Source organism: Sphaeramia orbicularis, chromosome 4 (assembly GCF_902148855.1).
Source record: "Sphaeramia orbicularis chromosome 4, fSphaOr1.1, whole genome shotgun sequence".
Lineage (NCBI taxonomy): Eukaryota > Metazoa > Chordata > Actinopteri > Kurtiformes > Apogonidae > Sphaeramia > Sphaeramia orbicularis.
This window is the reverse complement of record NC_043960.1, coordinates 50962782-50987014: the sequence shown is the minus strand read 5'-3', so window position 1 is coordinate 50987014 and position 24233 is coordinate 50962782. Positions and strand designations below refer to the sequence as shown.

At 37.4% G+C, this 24233-nt stretch overlaps 1 protein-coding gene across 1 annotated transcript in view; it reads left to right on the top strand.

The window, feature by feature from the left end:
* Positions 1-796: 796 nt before the first annotated feature.
* obscna (obscurin, cytoskeletal calmodulin and titin-interacting RhoGEF a) overlaps positions 797-24233 on the top strand; it is a 147574-nt gene continuing 124137 nt past the window's right edge. The window contains 8 exon segments of the mRNA XM_030131617.1: positions 797-833; positions 5252-5341; positions 5443-5709; positions 5787-5948; positions 14159-14263; positions 14513-14779; positions 15542-15811; positions 19719-19985. Of these exon segments, the coding sequence (XP_029987477.1) occupies positions 5305-5341; positions 5443-5709; positions 5787-5948; positions 14159-14263; positions 14513-14779; positions 15542-15811; positions 19719-19985 (1375 nt within the window). The 5' untranslated portion in view covers positions 797-833; positions 5252-5304.

Below are 24233 nucleotides of genomic sequence, written 5' to 3'. Positions count from 1 at the left end.
AAATCATGTCATTAACATAGTTGGTGATAATTTGTGTCTGATTTTTACTATGATAGTGTGTTTGGTCATCTGTGTGAACTCCGTATGGGATGACCCGGTGAAATGTCAACTTAATATCAAGTAATCTTTTGTGACCTTTCAACCGCAGCCATGATGGAAACTCCCTGTGGAGATCTGAAGGCTTGGATCTGTCTGGCTGAGATTTAGGACACTGAAAGATAAGAGTCAGTACCATGAAGAGCATGTGATTAAACTAAAGCCTTTATACTGCAGTGTGTAAAATACTTTACTGGTGTCCTGGAGGAGGAACCTCAAATGGAAACTTCCTCCATCCTAACACAATGTAAATGTAACTTAAAATAACAGACTTTGTTTCACACTGATTTATTAGAAAACCACCTCTGAGCCCATTGTGTACATTTGATGTATTTAATGGTTCTGTTGATGCTAGTTATGAGTTGTCTCACACCATCACAACCAACACTGTGGTTGCTCTCACTGACAGAAGGCTATTTTGGAGGTTAGTATGTGGGGTGAGATATGTCAGCTGTTCAGCTCTACTCTCCATCAAAGACAGAAAAAAACAGTAAGGCTGTCTGCTTTAGGGACGGGGACACAGTCTGCAAAACCTGGGCAGCTCTCCTTTGGCTGAGAGTTTGTTGTTTATCTGAAAGGCTTTGAAAGAAACAACACTCGGAAGGATTTGTTGGTGGATTTTTATCCAGTTTTTTTGTTTTTGGGTGATGCTTTCTGGTGTTTTATGGATGGTGTGTAAAATGGGATGCAAGGATATCTACTGTTTTCATCCCAGGAAGCATCTGTTTAAGTTTGAGGTGGGTGTATGGCTGCACATTTTTAATCATGTTATTAATTTATTTGCGCCCTACAGACATGCTAAGAGAAAATATGTTGTCATGCAATGTGTGAAATCATAACATATATATTATAGAATGATATGAATATGACAGCATAGGTTTTCAATTTCCTCAACATATTGCAGAGTTGTTTTTCATTCCTTGTCCACGATGACAAGTGAACTCAGCTTTTTTGGTGTATCTGACCTCTCCAGATAATTTGGATAATGGTTTCTGTGTGTGATGCACAATGAAATGTCATTGGAGTAATGAGATCAGACTTGATTGTCCTATTTAGAAAACACTGTGGTCCTAATGACAGTGGGAGGGATGGGCCTCTGTTGTGTGATCTCAGGTGTCATATCAATGGGTTTAGTGATTAGGAGATGTCATTTGGCAGCACAACTGAGGCTCCTCATCCCAACGCTGAAGTCATGCATGAGAGGCCACAGATAATTCAGCTCTTCATTACTGAAGAGGACTGACACACCACAGAAGGCATCAGCTGCTGGAGAGAGACACTGTGTTTATCCGTGTTGATTATTTGCTAATTTTGGAAGTGAGAGTTTATATTATTATCAGAGGAATTTGGTTTGAACAGAATACCTTCTAAAATGATCTCATTTGTGTACTGCGTGACAGTACACCATGTGTGAAATACTGGATTTATTACATTAATAATACATTATTTGCACTTTAATGCACAACATGGATCATTATTTTTGCTATCTTCACATTTTAAATCACAACAAATCATTATCCTTTCCCAGTGTTTCTATTCTTTTGTTATGAATAAAGTTTTTTGCATCACCCTTTTCTTAATGGCTTGTCTTAAATATGTTTTGTAATAACATTATTAGCAGTAATGTGTATCTCCATGATAGGGTGCACATATCATATGATTTATTTTCAAATATAGTTCTCTAAAAAATTGGTGTGGGAACTAACATTTTTCTTTTACTTCTTTTACTTACTTACTTTTCTTCTACTTACTTGGTTACTTATGACAGACAAATTAAGAATAAAAGTTGTGAGTATATTGTAAAAGCCCCTCATAGTGATACTGACCCAGTTTATTTCATTTTAATTCAAATCGTACAAACTACCCTTGTAACAACTGGAATAGTAATGCTACTGGAAAATAAGCATAATGTGTACATGCATGATTTTATCATGACAGGATTTGAGTTTGTCATTTTTGACAACTGGGTTTCATTAAACTGGTTTTGCATTGCTCATGCATCCACAGAGTGATTTCACACCTGAAAGTTTCAACCAAGGTTGAAATTTTCATAACATTGCATTTATATAGTCCAACTCTAACTCTCTGCATAGACTTTTACATAGGTAAACGTCACACATCTTATCTTGTCTTATCTTATCTTGTCGTGTCGTGTCTTGTCTTGTCTTGTCTTGTCTTGTCTTGTCTTGTCTTGTCTTGTCTTATCTTATCTTATCTTATCTCATCTTTTTGTTCACCTGGGAAGATTTATAAAATTCTTACTTTCCATAACTTTCAGGCTTTTATATACAACAGAATCTCATTGTGGAATACAGTCAATCTAAGTTTTATTTGTACTGGGGTGGGGCTTATTTCAGGAAAATTTTCAGATTCAACTTTAGCCCTGATTTTCTGATGCAACAAGATGCTGTGAGCACTCCTGTGTAATTTTTTTTTTTTTTAATTTTCATCCAAAAACCCCCCCTACCCCGAAAATTACTTTTTCAACCCTGAAAACGTGGGGTTTTTGGCAACTTTCAAACCTTCTTCACTTTGATAAAGTACAATGTAACAATATGCTCATGCTGGGCCCTTAGATGTTTTTTAGTGAGCCATGTAATGTGCTAAGAGTGCTTTGCACTGCAACAGGTGTTGAGTCAAGGTCAAATTATAGGTCAAAGGTCACCCAAATGGTCAAAAATGCATATTTGATGGAATTAAGCTGTTAATGTGGGTTCTTCCAAATGTTGGGCTCACGTTCTCTCCTCATAACACATCTATTGACCGCAAACAACTTCCATTCAATAAGACACATTAAACAGAACTATTTACTCAATGTATTATCCATATAGACATGTCAAAAAGAACAAATGGTAGTTTCACATGACTTTGACATTTACATGTATAGGTTGTTGTGGGCGACACAGTGGTGCAGTGGATAGCACTGGTGCCTCACAGAAGGTCCTGGATTCGATTCCAACACCAGTCGATGGGGGTGGGACCTTTCTGTGTGGAGTTTGCATGTTTTCCTCATGTCTGTGTGACTTCTCTCCGGGTACTCTGGCTCCTCCCACCATCCAAACACATGCACTGATAGGCTAACTGTTTAATCTAAATTGCCCATAGGTTTGAACATGAAAGTGATTGTCTCTGTATATCAGCCCTGTGATGAACTGGCAAAATGTCCAGGGTGTACCCCGCCTTCGCCCATAAGTAGCTGGGATAGGCTCCAAGTGACCTTAGTGAGGATAAAGTGGGTTCAGAAAATTAATTAAGTGTTAGTGATTCCCGCCAAAATGTGTTCCAGTGTGTTCTAGTGGCGGCAAATTCAAATGGAATGTACATGTTGCAATATTTAGTCTTTAATGTGGCTTTGAAAGGGCCAAAGGCTTTGGGGGATCCCACCAGGAAACCAGAGGGAAGAGAACTTAGGACATATTTGATAAAATGTCAAAATGGTATGAATTTTTGAAAAAAACTAGGCTTTTTGGTGACCTTTAACCTACAACATGACCTTGACATTAGACTTTTCGTAGTACAAAGTACTCCTACAATACAATATGGCACTTACAAGCTCATTAAATGGCCCATCATGAACATATTTATACATTGCACTGGAAAAAAAGAGTGGCGAAGCTGTGAAACTTGTGATTTTCAGGGTTAAAAAAGTAATTTTCGGGGTGGGGGGGGGGTGGGGGGTTTCAGATGAAAATTTCAAAAAAAATTACACAGGAGTGCTTAGAACATCTTGTTGCATTAGAATCTTGTTGCATTAGAAAATCAGGGCTAATGTGGTATTTGATATTAAGCCCCCACCCCCCATTTGTATTTCAACATGCTGTTAATTTCCTCAGTTTTTTAACGTCTCCTTTGTTCCATTACTTTTTCTAACTTTGTTTTTGGTCTCACATAACTTCCTTTGATTGTACAGAAAGTTTGTTTTCACGCTGTAAATGAACACTACATTAATGAACACATGGTTCTGTTATATCTGGACTGAGACCATTTGTTTTGAACAGGTGTCAGATGGCAGGTACACAGCAGCTCTGGGCTCTTGGCTTGCCGTGTTTTATTCTATTGCACTTTTACCTTTCTGCTGCTATTATATCTCTGCTTATCTACTGTTCATACTGTTTTTACCACTGTACAAACTGTTTTACATTTCTCATATATATATATATATATATGTATATATATGTGTATATATATATATATATATATATATATATATATATATATATATATATATATATATATATATATATATATATATGTAGTGTACATATTGTTAGCCTCATGTGAGCTGTTTGCTTCAGTCACAGTTATCTAAAAAAGAGTTACATCGTTAGCCTCATAATTCATTAGCAGAATTGCCTAAGTCATACACTACATGAACAAAAATATTGGGACATGTAGAATTCAGGTGTTTCTTTTCTAACAGGGGTCTGGGATGCAAACAAGAATGACAAATGTCATAATATTAAATTGTTATCTATGCTTCCAAAATGCCTCAGAGATGGTTTTTACTTAATTTCTCTCAACATTAATTTTGTTTTTATCCATGACTATGTTTTTAAATATTCTACCTCTAAATTTCTAAAATATTTTTTGTGCTCTGACTGAATAATGATTTCTACCACAACTAACCATCTACTTTCTTCACATCTCACTCTGGAAGAAAAATCTCCCATTAAACTTTAAGGAAATATTAATGTTTATAAAATATATGGACAAAAATATTGGGACACATCATGGGTACAGCTGTAAGATGTCCTGTTTGTGCTGATTTGAGATGAAAACATCAACGTTAATAATCAGTACGATGTTTATCACAATATAAAACTACATTATGACATTTGTCATTGTTGTTTTGTATCCCAGACCCCTGTTAGAAAAGAATCACCTGAATTCAATGTGTCTCAATACTTTTGTCCATTTGTGTATGAGTTAGGCAATTATGCTATGAGTATAATGATATTATAGTGTGTTGATATTTTATCATGTGTATTTAACTTTGCACCTCGGCTGAGACCTACCTGCCTAAATTTTGTTTTGCATATACAAGTAATGACTATAAAAATTCTTGAATCTTAAATCTTGAAAACCATGTAGGAGTGACTGTGCATGTAATCAAAGGCATTAGCTTATATACATTTAAATGTTTTTACAGTTGTAGCCCTTCCATTGCCCACTCACTCTTTGAAGAGAGACTTGTTGGTAAGACGAAGGATGGGAGACTTTAAACCTGGGATAGTAGCAGCTGCAAGTAAGATTCCTCTACACATATCTAACTTCAGTGTGGTTCTTTTATTGCAATCCCAGTGCATTTAAATGTCCTGTTGTCCTGTTAAATGCTGTGTGTGCCAGAGAACCGTCTGCAGGTGGTCAAGGGCTTAGAGGATGTGGAAGTGTCTGAATGTGAGAGCGTCTCCTTTGAGGTGACCCTCAACCTGGCCTACATCGAGGGCGCATGGACCAGGGATGGGATACAGCTGAAGTCAAAGCCCCACTGTCGAATTAGTATGCATGGCAAAAAACACTCACTCACACTGAACCGGGTGACTGTGGGCGACGCAGGCCTGTTGTCCTTTCAGGCCGACGGTGTTCAGACCTCAGGCAAACTCAGTGTCAGAGGTATGAACATTGTCAGGGTCACAATGTTTGAACTGGAACTGATGTTATTGAGTCTGCAGTCATGGTTTCTTTATCAGCCAGGGACATTCAAGTGGTGAAACAACTCGAGGATGTGGACACAGTAGAGCGTCAGCCAGTTCAATTCACCTGTGAGGTCAACCAGGTGGATGTGGATGGCCGCTGGTACAGAGACGACTGCCGCATTCGACCTGGGGACAACATCAAAATCAGGCATCAGGGTAAGATGGGCAACAACCAGCATATATTTGACAACTTAAAGACCCACAACTATTTTATGTCACAATTTCAAAAAAATTTTTCTTCTTGTCTTTGCCAAGTGATTTATCAGCATTTTTTATCATTTTGTCAAGACTGGCTTGTAGAGACTTGACAAAACAAACACAGGGGGATGCCAGCAAACATACACTATATAGCCAAAAGTATTTGCTCACCTGCCTTGACTCGCATATGAATTTAAGTGACATCCCATTCCTAGTCTATGGGGTTCAATCGTCGGTCCACCCTTTGCAGCTATAACAGCTTCAACTCTTCTGGGAAGGCTGTCCACAAGGTTTAGGAGTGTGTTCATGGGAATTTTTGACCATTCTTCCAGAAGCGCATTTGTGAGGTCACACACTGATGTTGGATGAGAAGGCCTGGCTCTCAGTCTCCGCTCTAATTCATCCCAAAGGTGTTCTATGGGGTTGAGGTCAGGACTCTGTGCAGGCCAGTCAAGTTCATCCAAACCAGACTCTGTCATCCATGTCTTTATGGAACTTGCTTTGTGCACTGGTGCACAGTCATGTTGGAAGAGGAAGGGGCCAGCTCCAAACTGTTCCCACAAAGTTGGGAGCATGGAATTGTCCAAAATGTCTTGGTATGCTGAAACATTCACAGTTCCTTTCACTGGAACTAAGGGGCCAAGCCCAGCTCCTGAAAAACAACCCCACACCATAATCCCCCCTCCACCAAACTTTACGCTTGGCACAATGCGGTCCAACAAGTATCGTTCTCCTGGCGAATGCCAAACCCAGACCCGTCCATCAGATTGCCAGATGGAGAAGCGCGATCGGTCACTCCAGAGAACGCGCCTCCACTGCTCTAGAGTCCAGTGGCGGCGTGCTTTACACCACTGCATCCTTTGCATTGCACTTGGTGATGTATGGCTTGGATGCAGCTGCTCAGCCATGGAAACCCATTCCATGAAGCTCTCTGTGCACTCTTCTTCAGCTAATCTGAAGGCCACATGAAGTTTGGAGGTCTGTGGCGATTGACTGTAGACAGTTGGCGACCTCTTCGCACTATGCGCCTCAACATTCGCTGACCCCGCTCTGTCAGTTTACGTGGCCTACCACTTCGTGGCTGAGTTGCTGTCGTTCCCAAACACTTCCACTTTCTTATAATACAGCTGACAGTTGACTGTGGAAAATTTAGGAGCGAGGAAATTTCACCACTGGATTTGTTGCACAGGTGGCATCCTATCACAGTTCCACGCTGGAATTCACTGAGCTCCTGAGAGCGACCCATTCTTTCACAAATGTTTGTAAAAGCAGTCTGTATGCCTAGGTGCTTGATTTTATACACCTGTGGCCATGGAAGTGATTGGAACACCTGATTCTGATTATTTGGATGGGTGAGCGAATACTTTTGGCAATATAGTGTATATGATTTATTAATTAAATAGTGCATGAATCAGATTAATCAAAATGGGAATAAGATAAATGATATTTGTAGTCAGCATTATCAGTAGTGTAGTGTGTGCATGGATGAGTGAAAGTGATGGGTGTGTACCTAAATAAAAGTTGCAAACAAACAAAAGAGAAGGTGGTGCTGGTGCAGCGAGGCTAAGAGAGAGACTGGCTTCTGCCGCTGCTGAGTTAAAAGGTGTGGCCACACCCACAAACAGGTAGCATGGGAGAAACCAAGTCACCTGATTGGTTGCCTAGGAGGAAGGGGAGAGAAACCAGGAGAGCAGGGAGGAAGAAAAACACTGAGAAAACCTGGCACTGGGGTTGTCATAATATTATCCCCTGCATTTTACATTTTCCAGTGTAAAGCAGGCATTTTCCTGTATTTAATTAACTGATCATGTGGATGTTGATTAAAACTTAGCGTAAACTCAAGAGTTATTGGATCAAATTAAAAAAAGGACATGAGGAGAAAGTTTTTTCAACAAAATGTATTAGTACCTGAATATGAAAACAAGCATCTGCATCTTACATTATTAATTCTTTCTTTAAAAAATTCAGCTTACTTGTTATTTCATTTGTTTTTCTTCATTGTGTTACCTATTTTATTTAGTTTTCCACATTTTGTTGCTTATTTTATTATTTTTCTTCAATTTCGTTTCAATTTGTGGCTTATTTTGTTCATGTCACTTATTTTGTTGATTTATTATTCATTTTTGTTCATTCTGTTACTTTTTTCACTTTAAATATTATTTCGCAATTGTATTAAATTAATTTTTGTTTATTTAATTTATCATTCAGTGTATGCTGTCAAAACAAGTGTGTCCATCCACTGTCACTGATCAAACTCCATGGGTTTTACTGGTGAATCAGTGTTGTAGAACAGGGGTCATCAACCTTGGTCCTTGGTATTATCCTGCATGTTTTAGATGTTTCCCTCTTCCAGCACACTTGATGGTCGTTATCAAGCTTCTGCAGAGCTTGATGATAGGCTTATCATTTGAATCAGGTGTGTTGGAAGAGGGATACATCTAAAACATGCAGGATAGTAGATCTCGAGGACCAAGGTTGGTGACCCCTCTTGTAGAAGACAATGGTGTTTCCACGTTCAATACAGAGCCTCTGAACATCCAAATGGGTCATACTTGATGACCATGAAAAGATGACAAACCACATTTTACACTGATTAGTTTTAATTCATATGAGGTGCCTTGTATAGTATTAACAGCTAGAAGGTGGCCATTATTTGGTTTGGTATGGATGCTGAGCAGTATATATTACTGTGTCATCTACATAAAAATGGAAATTTGCATTGGAAACATTACCCATAAAGATCCACCCATCCGCCACTGACTGAAATCATCTATTGAGCTAAAATATTTAATATCCACTATCAGTCCATGTAAATAATTTTACAACATCCACAGGGTCACTGACAAAGCATTTTAGGGTTAGTATTACATTTGAGCAATGTCTGAACAGATATAGTTTTAGCTGCATGTTTCAGAGTCCTCTGACCAAAAACGTTCAGTTATTTTACTTGACTGCTCCTCTTCATTACAACTCATATTCAGTAGACTAGACAAGAATAGAATAGAATAGAATAGAATAGAATAGAATAGAATAGAATAGAATAGAATAGATGTTTATTGTCACTGTCACAGGAACAATGAAAATTTGTTTAGCAGTTCTGTTCTGTTTAGCAGCAAAAACAATTAGTGTAAAAAAGGACTGTATACAAAATATCCCACAAAATACTGAAAAATGTAAGCAATAAACAAAGCTGTAAGATAAAATATTAAATATACATATACTACTACAGCACAACTACTGAAATATACAAAAAGCTAACTCTATACTACAGATGAGGAAATATATACAACAAATAAGGATATATACAGGTATGGGATATATACAGGTTTCTCTTTTCCCACTGGGTTTTGGAGTTTTTCTTTGCCGAGAAGGAGGGTTCAAGGACAGGGGATGCCCAGGACATCAATCCATTTCCTTCATCTACTGTTTATTTGACTGTTGTTTGTTTTCGTATCCAACTAATTCTGTAAACCCTGTGAGGCAACCTTGTTGTGATGTAGGGCTCTACAAATAAAACTGAACTGAAAATAGAATATATACAAGGTACGATTAGGGAAAACAAACAAACAAACAAACAAACAAAACCATGGTGCACCGAAGTTCAGCATGAATTTTAAAGGCCTCTCTCATCATTGCTATTTGATCAAGGTCTTTTTTTATTTTCAATTTTCAAATGTACAACAAGAAACACAACTTGAACATGAAACTGTTGCATCCAGTTCCTATCCAACTGCCCCCCCCAAAAGTACTGGACCTTCGTTAAATTTATATACACCCAGACATTATATACTTACGTACAAAAATATATAAACCCCCTTCAAACACATGTACAGACACACACACACACACACACACACAGAGTGTGTGTATATATATATATATATATATATATATATATATGCATGTGTGTATATATGCACACATATACACACACATGCATATTTGTAAGTTCTCACACACTTAAAGATGGGGTATGAGAACTTAGAAAAAACATTCGAGCAGCTACATTTTGAAAACGCTCAATTCAAAAGTCCAAACCCCTTTCTTCAGACATCCCCCGAAGCCACGCCTCCAGAATACTGGCACGCGCAATGCTTGTTCGCAAGAGTTCACGAGCGCTGCACAGCTAGTCCATGGGCCAAGACCAGATACTTGGGATATTGGTACCACCCAAGGGGGCAAGTTCTGGTGATGCATTTTGAAATGGCCTATATCTATAGATAATATTTTGCTATGATAGTCATTCCAGAGTAGTAGCTTAATCATAGCTATCAGCCATTGAATAAACCCACTGTAAGGGACAAAATCAGAGGTCATAAAATGTCATTTGGATGTATGGAATGTTAATACCAACACAGATTTGCCACATTCATGGCCAGTTCTTTGTTATTATCAAAGATCTGAGTTACATATAAACCAAAATAAACAGTTTAGACAATAGATAAGTGTATACTGCAACATTATACATATCACTTAAAATGACCAAATCAGAGGCCATAAATGTGGATGTTAAAAACAACATAGATTCACCAGAATAATGGCCAATTCTTTGTTATTATCAAAGATCTGAGTCACATATGAACCACAATAAACAGTTCAGACAGTAGATAACTGCATACTGCAGTATTACATAGCAGTCTTGAGGCTGAATAGGTGGTATGCAACGTAACAGTGGTCAGTTGGAGTCCCTAGATGAGCCCTCTCACATCCAAATCACAAACTGATTTTAGACAGTGTATCTGCAGATGGAGTCTCTCTGAGTTGTCATTTCAACTCATGTGAAAATGCAGATGTCAAAGAAAAACTGAGACATCAGTGTTGTTGAAAGGCCAAGTAAACCAGTCTCATGATACACAATAAAAACAGAATTTTCATCATTATTGTCATCATATTCGGTGCAGGAAGAGACCTTAATAATGGGTTTCTAAGAGAAGTGCTTGCATGAAAAAAATCCCCATGTCACTGGGTTTGGTGGCAACCAATCAGATGTATGGCATCTTGTGACACCTGATTGTTGTTATAAGTAGATGTATATAGTTTTCTGAGTTGTAAAAACGGTTCATTGAACATCTGTATCCATCGTGTTGTGACACCAGATGTAAAGTGTTGTATATCGTTTTCCTAAAAAACATCTTAGGCACTGCCTACATTTTCATGGAAATAGTTGTATATAACTTTATTATTTGCTAAATTTTCTTTCTTTCTTTCTTTTTTTTTTTTTTTTTTTGAAGTTTTCAGTTTCTAAAATCTAAGTTATAAAAATGGTTCCTTTAACAAGATTTTGGAAAAAAAAACAAAAAAAAAACAAACTTGAATTTCATGTTTTTTGTGTGATCTTAGGTTCAGTGTGTTAATACAGCATGTCAAGACAAGGCAAAGTAAACTGTTTGCTAAGAAGAAATATAAAGGCAAAAAAAAAAGTATTAAAAAAATGGTCAAAATACACTTAGACTCCTAATTAACCCTTATTAGTTACCTGTTTGTATCTAAATCATTTCTTTTTCTGTTATTACAGCTACACAAAGCTTGGGCATTTTAACACTAATGCTGCAAAGGACTGCTGTCTATTACAGCAGAATACAGTAGGAGATACAGTGGACATTTGGAATGCCAGTTCAGTGTTGGCTACATCACAATTTATTTGAAATGTGTTTTCCCTTCCTAGGGGTGTCAAACTCATTTTAGTTCAGGGGCCACATTCAGCTAAATTAGATCTGAAGTGGGCCGAACCAGTGAAATAATAACATAATGATATTTAAATAATGTCAACCCCAAACTTTTCTGTATGTTTTAGAGCAAAAAAAGCAAATTTACATTATGTAAAGGTTTACATCTACAAACTATCCTTTCAAAAGATGTGAATAACATGAACAAACTGAAAAAAAAAAAAGTGTAATTTTAACAATATTCTGCCTCAGTTTATCATTTACACAGGTACATTATAACTTACAGATCACAGTGGATCTACAAATACACAAAACATTGAGTGACAGGCAGAATATTGATAAAATTTTACTTACTTCTCTCAAGACATTTCAGGTTGTTCATGTTTGTTCAGGTTATTCACATTTTTTATGAAATTATACCTTGTTTTAGTGTAAATACATGAAAATATTTACATTTACAAAGAGAAAAATTTGGAGTTGTCATTATTTATATGTTATTATGATAGTATTTTACTGGTCCTGCCCACTTGAGATTGAATTGGTCTGAATGTGGAACCTGAACTAAAAGGATTGTTAATATCTTAGTGTAATTTTTGCATTTCACACATTCATCCAAAGAGCCGGACTGGACCCTTGGCGGGCCGGATTTGGCCCCCGGGCCGCATGTTTGACACATGTGCTCTAAGGAGTATTTACTTTGGCAAATAAATGCCAAGACTCCCTCAAACAAGTTAAAGTTTTGTGAAATTCAGGATTTTTTCCCGCAAATTTTGTAGAATCAAAACCATGGAAAAAAGAAATGTAATATTTCCTGTGCTGAAAATGGGCTCATGACTCATACTCAAGAATTTACTCTTGATTGTTTCTTTTAATCTTTTACACTTGTCATCTCAGAGACCTCTGCATTATAATTCCTATGTACCGGAATGTATACAAATGGCAAATAAATTACCTTATAAGGCCCTAGCATCCAGACTGCAAAGACACCAAAATACCTTATGTGTTCTTTTCTTGTCTGTTTGCATCGGGATTGGCACTATAACATGTGCTCTTATGTATGAAATGAATGGTACATTCGTTTTCTGCTGCGTAGTTGTGTGATTATTAAACTGCTGTCTTTGTTGTGATCACTCCAGGACTCCAGAACTTTGATTTGCTTTCATTTGCTCTGTATGAAAAGAGAATTTATCATCACTTCACTTATTTCAATCTTAAATATGTCCTGACTAAGTCTGTATAACATGTAAAGTATGTAACGTTCACTTTCGTTTCCCGCCAGCGTTAGTTACGTTAGTTATGGACACCCCCCCCCCCCGTTTCTGACAAATCGCACCCTGCACACACAGACACAAATACACAAAGTGGCCTAAACAGTTTGTTCACTATCCTAAAATAAATAATTTGGTTAATTTTGTTGTCAGTGTAGCTCTTCAGTTTGTTAAAAGAGAATATGAGTTTGTCCTCTTGTTAATATTGCACTTCATGTGGATTTTTAAAAAATTTTTATGCAGAATGTGAACTGACAGAACTGTGATTAGATTTTTGTTGTTTGTTCAAAACTACCTTTCAGGGAAAAGTGCAATACTAATGTTTAAAATACATTTAGTAATATTTTATTTATTTTATTTTCTATTTGATTTATAGCAGCAGAATTATATTATTCCTGTTTTTATATTGTCTCCAAAATTTTGGGAAAAATGTTAAAAAATTATAAATGCATTAAAGACATTTTGAGGGGTTTTCTTTCTTCCCGTACTGAACCGAAAAAAAAAAGAACTGTGGCTTTCATAACTGAAAACGTACCGAACTGAAAATTTTGTGTACCATTACAGGCCTAATACCTAGGTATTTAAATTTTAGGGGGCTAATTTTGAAGAGGGCCCATCCACAGAGGTAATCAGCATAAATTCACTTTTCTGAAGATTGACTTTATAACCAGATATTTTTCCGAACTTAGTAAGCAGACTTAGTAATTCAAGAAGGCTTGAGAGAGGGTCTGATATAAACAGTAGCATATCATCAGCATGAAGTGAAACTTTATGCTCTGAACCCGCCCTGTGAATTCCCTTGATGGTAGGGTGCTGCCTCAGGGCTGTTGTCATCATTGCTATTTGTATGATCATTTCAGATAATGTGCCTCGTCCACCTGCAGACTAGAACATTGAAATGTATTTATTTATGAGTCTTTTTTTAGGTGTGCTTTCATTGTACCTTCAGGTCTGTGAAAAAAACTACAGATAGTTACAGTCCATGGATTTATTCTTACTGTCTGCACCAAAGATCCAAACTGGGGAAAAAACTGCTTGAGGTTGCTGCTTCCTCTGATTGGAACAATCTGCAAATTACCTTTTAAATAAAGGTTAAATAAAATAATTCTTTCTGCTTGTCTTATGGTAGCATATGCTTGACTTGATGCTAGCCCTTCAATGAGAAAATGGGTTGAAGAAGTAATAAGTACACGGGGTAAAAATGATGAAAAAAATCCCCTTTATCTCATTTTAGGTAAAACTCACACCTTGAGTTTTAAGTCAGTCAGGCCAGAACACGCTGGAGAGATCAGATTCACAGCAGAACGGGTCTCATCTTATGCAACTCTCAGAGTTAAAGGTAAGTTACAAAACTTGACTTTTTTGTTTTTTGTTTTTTTTTTAAATCATGAAATGTGATTCTCATTATATGACACCAACTTCAATACAAAATGTAACTGATAGCTGTGAAATGCACAGCTTGGCAACAATAAGGCTATAAAACTAAACCTGAGGCAGCTCTATTGGGTGATACATGTCATTGTGTTAAAGCCTTGACAGGGGTCCACCATTTACTGTAAACAACTTTTGGAATTGTTCCCTTCAACAGAGCTGCCAGTCCAAATAGTGCGTCCTCTGAGGGTCAAGATAGCAATGTATCACCATCGAGGTCTGCTGGAGTGTCAGGTGTCTCGACGTAATGCTCAGGTCAGGTGGTACAAGAACAGGAAGGAGCTTCTGCCCAGTAAGAAGTACCAACTCATCAGCCAAGATGTGTACAGGCAGCTGACCATTGACGATGTCTGCTCTTCAGATGAGGACACCTATACCTGTGATGCAGGAGACGACAAAACATCTTGTCAGCTTCTGGTGGAAGGTGAGATGCTTTCTGTCACAGTACCATGAGTCCAAAACAAACACTGCAACTCCAAATGCATAAAATGAGTGTGATCTCACTGACTTTGGTCTGCTTACTGTTTGGTCTGCTTTGTTAGAATACCTGTCCGCCTGATATAAGACTGAAATTCTCCCCCTCAGAATGAGACAATATGGGTAAAATATACATTTCCTGAATCCTTAGTCATGCCGGTATTGCAGTGTTTGCATTTTGTATCTCTGATGCTTCTTGATGCCACAGGACGAAAAGAAAATGATTATTTAGGCAGAAATGTCAGGAAAATGTGTGTGATTAAAAGTTTGAAGAGCGCCAGTGTCCACTGTAAAAGTGAACAGAAAAAGATCACAAAAGAGCTTGAATAAAAGCTCACCCCTTTAAAATGATACCAAACATATTAACATAAAACATTGAAATATGGCCTTAACAAGGGCCAATACCAAGATATGCACCAGTATCAAAAATGCATTTTTTCAGTGGGGGAGGGCAACTTTAACGGCTGATAACACTAATTTAGATGTGACTCCAGAAGGGTTATCATACCAAAATGTTGACTACAGGCATGTATCTTTTCAAAAGTATAAGCAAGTTTTGCCACCCCGGGTCGTACCGACATTTCGTTTGGCCCATGATTTAGTCTTGTATACAGCTCATTAACATTTGGCTGATTCTGTGTGTTTCTGTTCTGAGTCAGGAGGTGTCTATGATCAGTGGTTGTAAGGTGGATTTTGGCTGTGTCTGCAGAACAGGCCATTACCATCATACGGGACATGAGTTCAGTGGATGTGATGGAGCCAGACCCTGCACTGTTCCAGGTGGAGACCAACCTCAAGTCTGGAAGGCCCCCTAGATGGACCCTAAATGGTGAGGTTCTAGAGCCGAGCCCACTCGTGGACATCAGCAGGGACGGCACCGTCCACAGTCTGTGTCTCACCTCGACAGACAGCTCCATGTCTGGTCCTGTGCTCTTTGTTGCTGGAAAAAGTCGTTCCAGTGCTCAGCTCACTGTGAAAGGTGAGTCACTGAACCCCTTTAAATTAAATCACAAACCTCTGACAAAGCGGCTGTCTTGTATAGTATTAACATTCACCACAGCGTTAGTTTAAAATTTTGTTTCTATATCTTAAAGTCTTATATTATATATCTTAAAACATGAAGATGTAGAATGCGAACAGGTTGATATACAGCCAGCTAGCAAATTAGTAGGATGACCAACTAGCATTCTAACAGAGAAATAGCCCACTAACTTACCAATTTAAAGACCCAGCACTACTTTTGTGTCAGTTCCCAATGAAATTTTCTCTATATCTAAGCTTTCTTAAGTGATTTATCATCATTTATTAAATTATCCTCTTTATTCTGCATTTTATCAGTATCAGATATTTTCCTGTGTTTAATTTACTGATCATGTAGATGTTTATAAAAGCTCAGATTAAAGTTGATGGTTGTCATTTCAGAAACAGAGAAAACTGGAGAAAAAGTTACTTTTTTAGTAAAATCTATAATTAACTGAACATAAACCCAGTGTGTCCATCCATTGTCGTTGATCCAACTCCATGGGTTTTACTGGTGAATCAATGTTGTAGAAGATGATGGTGTTTCCACGGTAACTATGGAGCCTCTGAACATCCAAATGGGTCATATCTGATGACCATGAAAAGATGACAAACTGTATTTTACACTAGTTATTTACATTTATTGATAGGATTAATGGATCAATGGGTATTAAACGGTTTAGATCAGTAGATGGTTTTTAGTTGCTGATGGATGTTTGGGTCTTTATGGGTTAAGAATGTAACTACATTCTATTTAAAGGGAACATATTATGTTCAGTTTGTCAAATTAAGTCTCACATCCCCAGCATGTGTACGTTAAGTTTCAGCAAAATGCACTTTACATTGTCTACTGCTTTGAATATAAATGGGCTGCTGTTGCCGATGCTCCTTTCTTGTTGGTGTCATGGATGCTGTTATTTATTTATTTTATTTTATTAGATTATTTAACAGGGATATTGTATGTTAATTCACATTGCTGTAAATATCTAATGGCTATTTTTCATCTGCAGTTCCTGGACATATGTTAAATTGTCACCCTAAAAGGTAGCACAAGGCTATAAACATGCAATTTTAAAAAATATATAAATTTAGAATACCCAAACACAGACGAGTACAAGACGAGTGTTGCAGTACAGAAATTTAGAGCTAGTAGCTATAGCTAACACATCTGACAAACTAAGTAAAAAAATTTTAAATATGCTTTTCACTTAGACATACTAAAAAATACAACAGTAACAGGATTAAAAAACGTCTAATGTTGGCAGCTCCAATTATTCATGTGCCAGTTTTTTAGATGCATTTTGAACTCATTATAAGATGTCAGTTCTCTGATTGAACTGGAATAGAGTTCCACTCATATGGAGCTGTAACTGCAGATGATGCCTGAACCAATGTACTATTTCTACTATTTCTCAGTGGAACTATGCCATCCCCTCTGGATGCACCTCTTCTAATATGGTTCAAGGCTGTTCTCATATTTACAATCTTCCTGACTGGAGGAGAAGACAAGTCATTAATAATTTCATTAATAATAATTTTGTATCATACAGACACTCTGTTAAGTCCTACCCTGGCATCAGGATGGTCCCAGTGGTTTCTGTGTGTCCTGGGCCTCTGACTTACAGTTGAGTTATATCATTAGCCTCATAGCATAATTACCTAAGTCATACACTATATCAGGGGTCAGCAACCCTGGTCCTAGAGAGCCACTATCCTGCATGTTTTAGATGTTTCCCTCTTCCAGCACACCTGACGGTCATTATCAGGCTTCTGCAGAGCTTGATGATAGGCTTATCATTTGAATCAGGTGTGCTGGAAGAGGGATGCATCTAAAACATGCAGGATAGTGGCTCTCTAGGACCAGGGTTGCTAACCCCTGCACTATATAGTCAAAAGTATTGGGACACGTTGAATTCAGGTGTTTCTTTTCTAACAGGGGTGTGTGATGCAAAACAATAATGACAAATATCAAAGTATAGTTTTATATTAAATTGTTATCTTTGCTTCCAAAATGCCTCAGAGATGGTTTTTGCTTAATTTCTCTCAACATTATTTTTGTTTTTGTCCATGAGTATAATTTTAAATGTTCTACCATTAAATTTCTACACTATTTTTGTGCTCTGGCTATAAATAAGAATTTTCTACGGCATATCCACATATTTTTGTCCATTTGTGTATGAGTTAGGCAATTATGCTATGAGGATCAACAATATGTATTTTATCACTGAAGGAGTGTCACTCAGTTTTATTATAAAAATCAAAATCTCTCAATACATCCCCTTTAAATTGAAGCCACTAAATGTTACTTCATATTTACTAAGACTTCTAATCTGATTGTGAAACACTCCTTTTTGGACACAGTTCAGATGAGCTTTTTCTCTTACAGACCTGCCCACTTGTGCTCCTATAGTAAAAAAACATAAATTTGTGCTATCAGTTATAGAAACAGCTTTCAATTAATGGACCAATAGAAGAATTTCTACAATAGAAAACCTATTTATTGACACTAAATTTGCATCTTTTGATCAGTTAATGTTAAAACTTAACATTCCTAGGTCTCACTTCTTTAGATTTTTGCAACTTCGTAGTTTCATAATAGCATCATTCACTCATTTCCCATTATAGTCACCCCATTCCCTCTTAGACACCATTCTGAAACCTAATCAAGATTCCAAAGGGACTATTGGGAAAGTCTATCCCTACTAAATACACATAATTTGGAACCTTTGACATAAAAAAAAAAACAATGGGAAGATGGCTTGGGGCTAGAACTCCCTGAGGAGATTTGGGGAAAGACTTTAGATAGAATACATTCCACTTCAATCTGTCTACGGCACACAGTTACTCAGTTCAAGGTTGTACATCGCCTCCACTGGTCGAAAGTGAGACTAACAAAGTTTATACCTAGTTTCGATCCCATCTGTGATTGATGCAAACAAACACCAGCCACCCTCTCACATGTGTTCTGGTTCTGTTCAAAACTAGATAACTTCTGGCATTCAATATTTAAAACCCTCTCAGACGTTTTACAGATACGTACAGAACCCTCTGCGATTACTGCAGTACTTGGAGTAAGTACATAAAACATTCATCACAACAAACATGCAAAGAATATGATAGCCTTTGCGTCTCTCATTGCCAGACAATTAATACTTCTTAGGTGCAGGAGAAACACCCTCCAACCTTTAAGATGTGGGTCAGTGACCTTTTGCACCACCTGACACTTGAGAAGATCCGCTATTCTACAAGAGAGTGTATTCAGAAATTCTATTATATGTGGAAACCTAGATAGAGAAGTTGGATGTCACCCATATTTATGTTGTGTCGGACTGATCCTCTATTATAGAGAACTTAGGATTCATAGGGACCACTTTTGCTCTATTTACATTTATAATTAAAAAATTTCTTCCCTCTTTTTTTTTCTTCTTTCTTTTTTTTCCAAACCCACCGTACACCACTACTTTAATTTATCTGCTTTGTTTTTAAGTGTATTTTGTATATAATTTCAACTGGCAAACAATGTTTACAAATGTATGTGGTTGTATGCAGAATCAAACCAATCTGCTGAAACGGTACAGTGTTATTTTTTTAGGGGTGGGGCTCTGTTGGAGCATGGGTGGGGAGTGGGAGGTGGGTATTGTTCTTGTTTGTACTGACTCATGTCTGTAGCATATTCAGCTTGTACAGTTTCTGCATAAATACCAAGAAAAAGATTGAGCAAAGAAAAGTTACTAAGACTTGGTACTTCAAATATATTGCATTAGTCTTCAACACTGTCCACACAGGACTGAAAACTAGCTTAGCATAATGCTATTTTTGTCCCTTGTACTAATGTAGATGCTGGGTTTGGTTTTCCTTCCCTGTAGAGCGGCCTCTTCAGATTGTGCATCATTTGGATGACATGGAGGTGAAAGAGAACAGCTCTGTGACTCTGAGCTGTGAGTTCACTCCCTCCCCTAGGGTGGTGCGCTGGTTCAAAGGTCGAACAGCTCTGAAGACCTCAAACAAGTACAGCATGAGGAGGGAAGGCAGACGTGCACAACTGACCATCCATGGCCTGACAGGCATGGATGCAGGGCAGTACCGCTGCATGGCCGGAGGTTCACAGAGCAGTTCACATGTCAGAGTAGAAGGTAGGTCCAACGTATATACAGTGGTGCTGCTTGCCATTAGGCAAGGCAGGCAGCTGCTTGGGGCCCCTAAGCCAGCAGGGGCCCCTAAAGGACCAACAGACTTGACACAAACAGTCTAAAGAATAAGTTCACTACACAGCGGCAGTGAGAAGTTGCAGTAACAACTAGGTGTCTCAAATTCTCTGAAGGGGCCCCCTGAGTCCAAATTGCCCCTCCCCCACCTGTGTGTGTGTGTGTGTGTGTGTGTGTGTGTATATATATACATATTTATATATATATATATATATTTTTTTTTTTTTTTTGCCTGGGGCCCCAGGGGACCTTTTCTGCGCCACTGCGTATATACTGCACATCCCGCACATTTTTTTCTGCTTCTTCTTATTCATTAATGCACTGGTTCCCAGTCGTTTTTGGCTTGTGATCCCATTTTAACATCACAAATTTCTGCTGACCCCAGACTTTAAAAATGGATACTTTTTTTCCCTAAAATTAATGTTATTGATCATGTAATACTTTGCTGTACTATGTTGCAAATGAATGTTGATTTTAGATGACATTTAGCTATATAATGTATATTATTATGGACGTAGGCAGAAAAGCCAGGTGTAGATTACTGCACAAAGTGAGAATTTTATTTTCCTTGGTCAGGATATGTACAGTCAGTCCAGCTTGTATTTACAAGGCTGCAAATTAATACTGAAGATTAGACAGATTAGACAGTACATTTACCTTGTGGAACAGACTGGGCCTCTCCAAATTTAATGAACTCTATAGTGAGAGTGTTTTCACTACCTTTCATCATCTTTCTCAGAAATTTAAACTCCCTGGCTCAGGTCATTTCCGTTACTTCCAGCTCCGACATTTCGTACGAAATATTGACACAGACTTCCCCAATAAACCACAACCATGTGCGATAGATGACATCCTTCAAATTCCCCGCAGACAAAAAGGCCTCATTTCGAAAATTGATTTAAAAATGTCATCACTTGGAGACACCTCTCTCAATATAATTAAAGTGAAGTGTTAGGAGGAGCTTGGGATTGTAATACCCAATGATTCATGGACTGAGGCCCTAAATAGAGTAAATGGGAGCACATCATGTGCTAGGCTAGGAGTAATTTAAGTTAAGGTCTTGCATGGTACCCACCTCTCCAAATCTAGGCTAGCCAGAATCTATTCCAGTGCTGATGAGAATTGTAGCAGATGTCATAATGCTCACCAAAAATCACCAATTTTCAGAATGCCTGTTTGTCTTGATAATGTCTTTCTGTGACATTCATCCTTTAAGATCAATCCAACAACATATTTTTCCTCCATGGTGAATAAGTTTGTTCAGGATTATGAATAGAATTCCCAAAATTAGGCTGGCCAGCATCATAAAAATTCTGGGAAATCTTAGCTACATTTATGTCATTGACCCTGGTGAAATTGGGTCCACTGACCAACTCCATCCAATTTCCGAGAAGTCTCTACTACAGGCATCAACCTGAGCCAGTTCTGGGAAATCTATAATTATTCTATCTGAGCCATCATGCAGTTCCACACCCTAAGTTCAAATATTCAAGTATTATCATAACTTGTGCAATAATCAATGCCATTATACTGTTAAAAATGCCATTTACACCTATGTTTGTATACAATTTCAAGAAAATATAGTCATGCAGTTAAAAAAAATATTAAAAATAGAACCAGTTCTATCCCAAAGCTAAAATTTTGTCCACAATATCTTGAAACATATATGAAGACATGGTAAAAATTAAAAAATTTCCATTAACTAGCCACATGGTAATTTGGGTGCTCAAATAGAGTATTTTTGTGAAAAATTGAAATCAACCCATTTTATTCACTGCCTCACAGCAACACTTTCATTGAAATGTAGTCTTTTTGCAGTATATTGTTGCATCTTCACCATAAGAATCCATGCAAAAAAAATTAGGTCTCTACATTCATCCGTTATGGCACAGTGCAAGCCTGAAGAGAGAGGACATTTTGAAGAATTAGCCTTTTTGCCTGATTTCAAGGCCCACCTCATGGCCCAAACATGAAGGCACCTACAATTATTTTGATGCAAAATATGGTCTTTTCAGGGGGATTTCACCCCAGACAGTAAATTTCAGCAGTGTAGCTTGAATACCCAAGGAGATATAGCTCCTCAAAGTTGGCTGAAAAGCAAATTTGCAAAATTAAAAAAAAAAACCCATTAATTTTCAAAGGGATGTATCTCCTAAACTATTACAGATATGACATTAAAATTTTGGATGTGTTCGTTTATCTGGTAAGTGAACAAGTGTGAATTTTTTCAGAATTTTCTGAGGGGGTCATGCGAGGCACTTTCTGAAATCTGGTTGATTTGGGATGGAATGACCCTCCTGCTTAATTTAAAGGGAGGAGAGTGTATATTACCTGTGATTACACTAGCTAAAGGGTTCAATAGATAGTTTTGATCATGTTAATAAAATTAATCCCCAAACCCATGTGATTCAATACAGACCATAAAAAAGACCTCTCAAGGCGATCAGAGGCCTTTTCTGCATCAACCAACGATATAGCTTTTGATGATGGGTTATCAGAAGTATCAAGAATATGTAGTAAGTGACGCAAATTGGCTGCTGAAAGGCGCTTTTTTACAAATCAACTTTGGTCTGGATAAATTAGTGTAGGCTAGTACACCTCCAACCAACTAGCAAGTGTCTTTGAAAATAATTTGATGTCTGCATTCAATAAAGATAGGGGGCAATAGTTAGTGCAATTAGCTGGGTCCTTGTCTTTTTGTAAAAGAAGTGTTATTAATGCCATATTTACATTTCTTCCAAAACATCCTTTCTGAATAGCTGTTAAACCTCTCCAGCAGTGGGGGTCCTAGAAGGCTTCAGAACTTTAGATAGATCTCAAGATGTATGCCATCATTTCCAGGGGACCTACCATTGTTCATTTTTACTAAAGACTGTTTGAGTTCATCAAGCCATAAAGGGGCCCCTAATATTGAAGCTTCTTCTTTTGATAATGATGGTAACTTTAAATTTAGAAGATAGTTGTCCTTCTCTAATGCTGATGAAGTGTTATCTGGCGTGTACAGCTCTTTATAGAAGTTTGAGAATCTTCGATTAATCAAGCCAGTCAATATAGACCCAGTTTCTGATGCAAGAACTGCTATATTTGTAAACTGCTCATTTGTTTTTTATTTATTGGCCAAGAGCCGACTGGGACAATTACCATGAAAGAAGTGATTCATTTTATTTTTATAGAAAACTCAGCTCTCTGCGTTAAGAATAAATTAAGTTTTACTTTTATCTTGGGTAAGGACTTTGCTGTTTGTTCAGAATAATGTATTTGCTGAGATTTTTCTAATTCAGGAATTGCGGTTCCTAATACACCAATCCTTTGAAGCTGCACTTTGTTGAGTCTAGAAGAGTATGAAATGGCATAATTTCTTATGAAGGCTTTTATTGAGTCCCAGAGATACCTAGCGTCATCCACAGTAACAGTTAATTTTGAAAAATTCTGCAAGATCCAGTTCAGATTGTTCACAGAAATCTTGATTTTGCAACAAAGTTAGATCAAACCGCCACCTAGTGGGTCTTTTGGGCAAATTAGAAGTCGTCTATTAACATACATATGCACGATGATCTGTTAAGGTCATATTTCTGTGTTTTGAACCAAAGATTTAAGTGACGGAGACATAAAAATCAAGTCTATCCTTGTAAAAGTTTTGTCTATTTGAAAAAATGTTATACTCCTTGGCAGTGGGATGATGCAGCCGCCAAACATCCATAAGATTAAAATGAGTAAGTAAATGCTGTAATGCTTTAGTTGTTTGTACAGTGGAGTGATATTCACTTGATTTATCCAATTTGTGATCCAATATGGCATTCAATTCAGCTGATTACCAATTCACAGTCAGAAACTTCAGCCAAAATACTATTCAACTGAGTAAAGAAAACATTGTCATATGAATTAGGCACAGATATGTTAATAAATGCCCCATTCCTTTCATTATAGATGCACTTAAGAAATGCAACTCTGCCATCTTCATCACCTCCTTTGCCAATGATGGTGATTTGTAGAGCTTTACGTATTAATGTTATGATCCCTTTTGTTTTATTTAAAGCAGAAGCGGAAGCACATACTTTGTAGAGGTGGTTTTCCAATCTATTAACATCATTTCTTAGTAGATGTGTCTCCTGAAGCTTAGCTAAATCAATGTTGTTTCTTGCTCATAAATCTAAGCAGGCTGCTCTTTTATTAGGA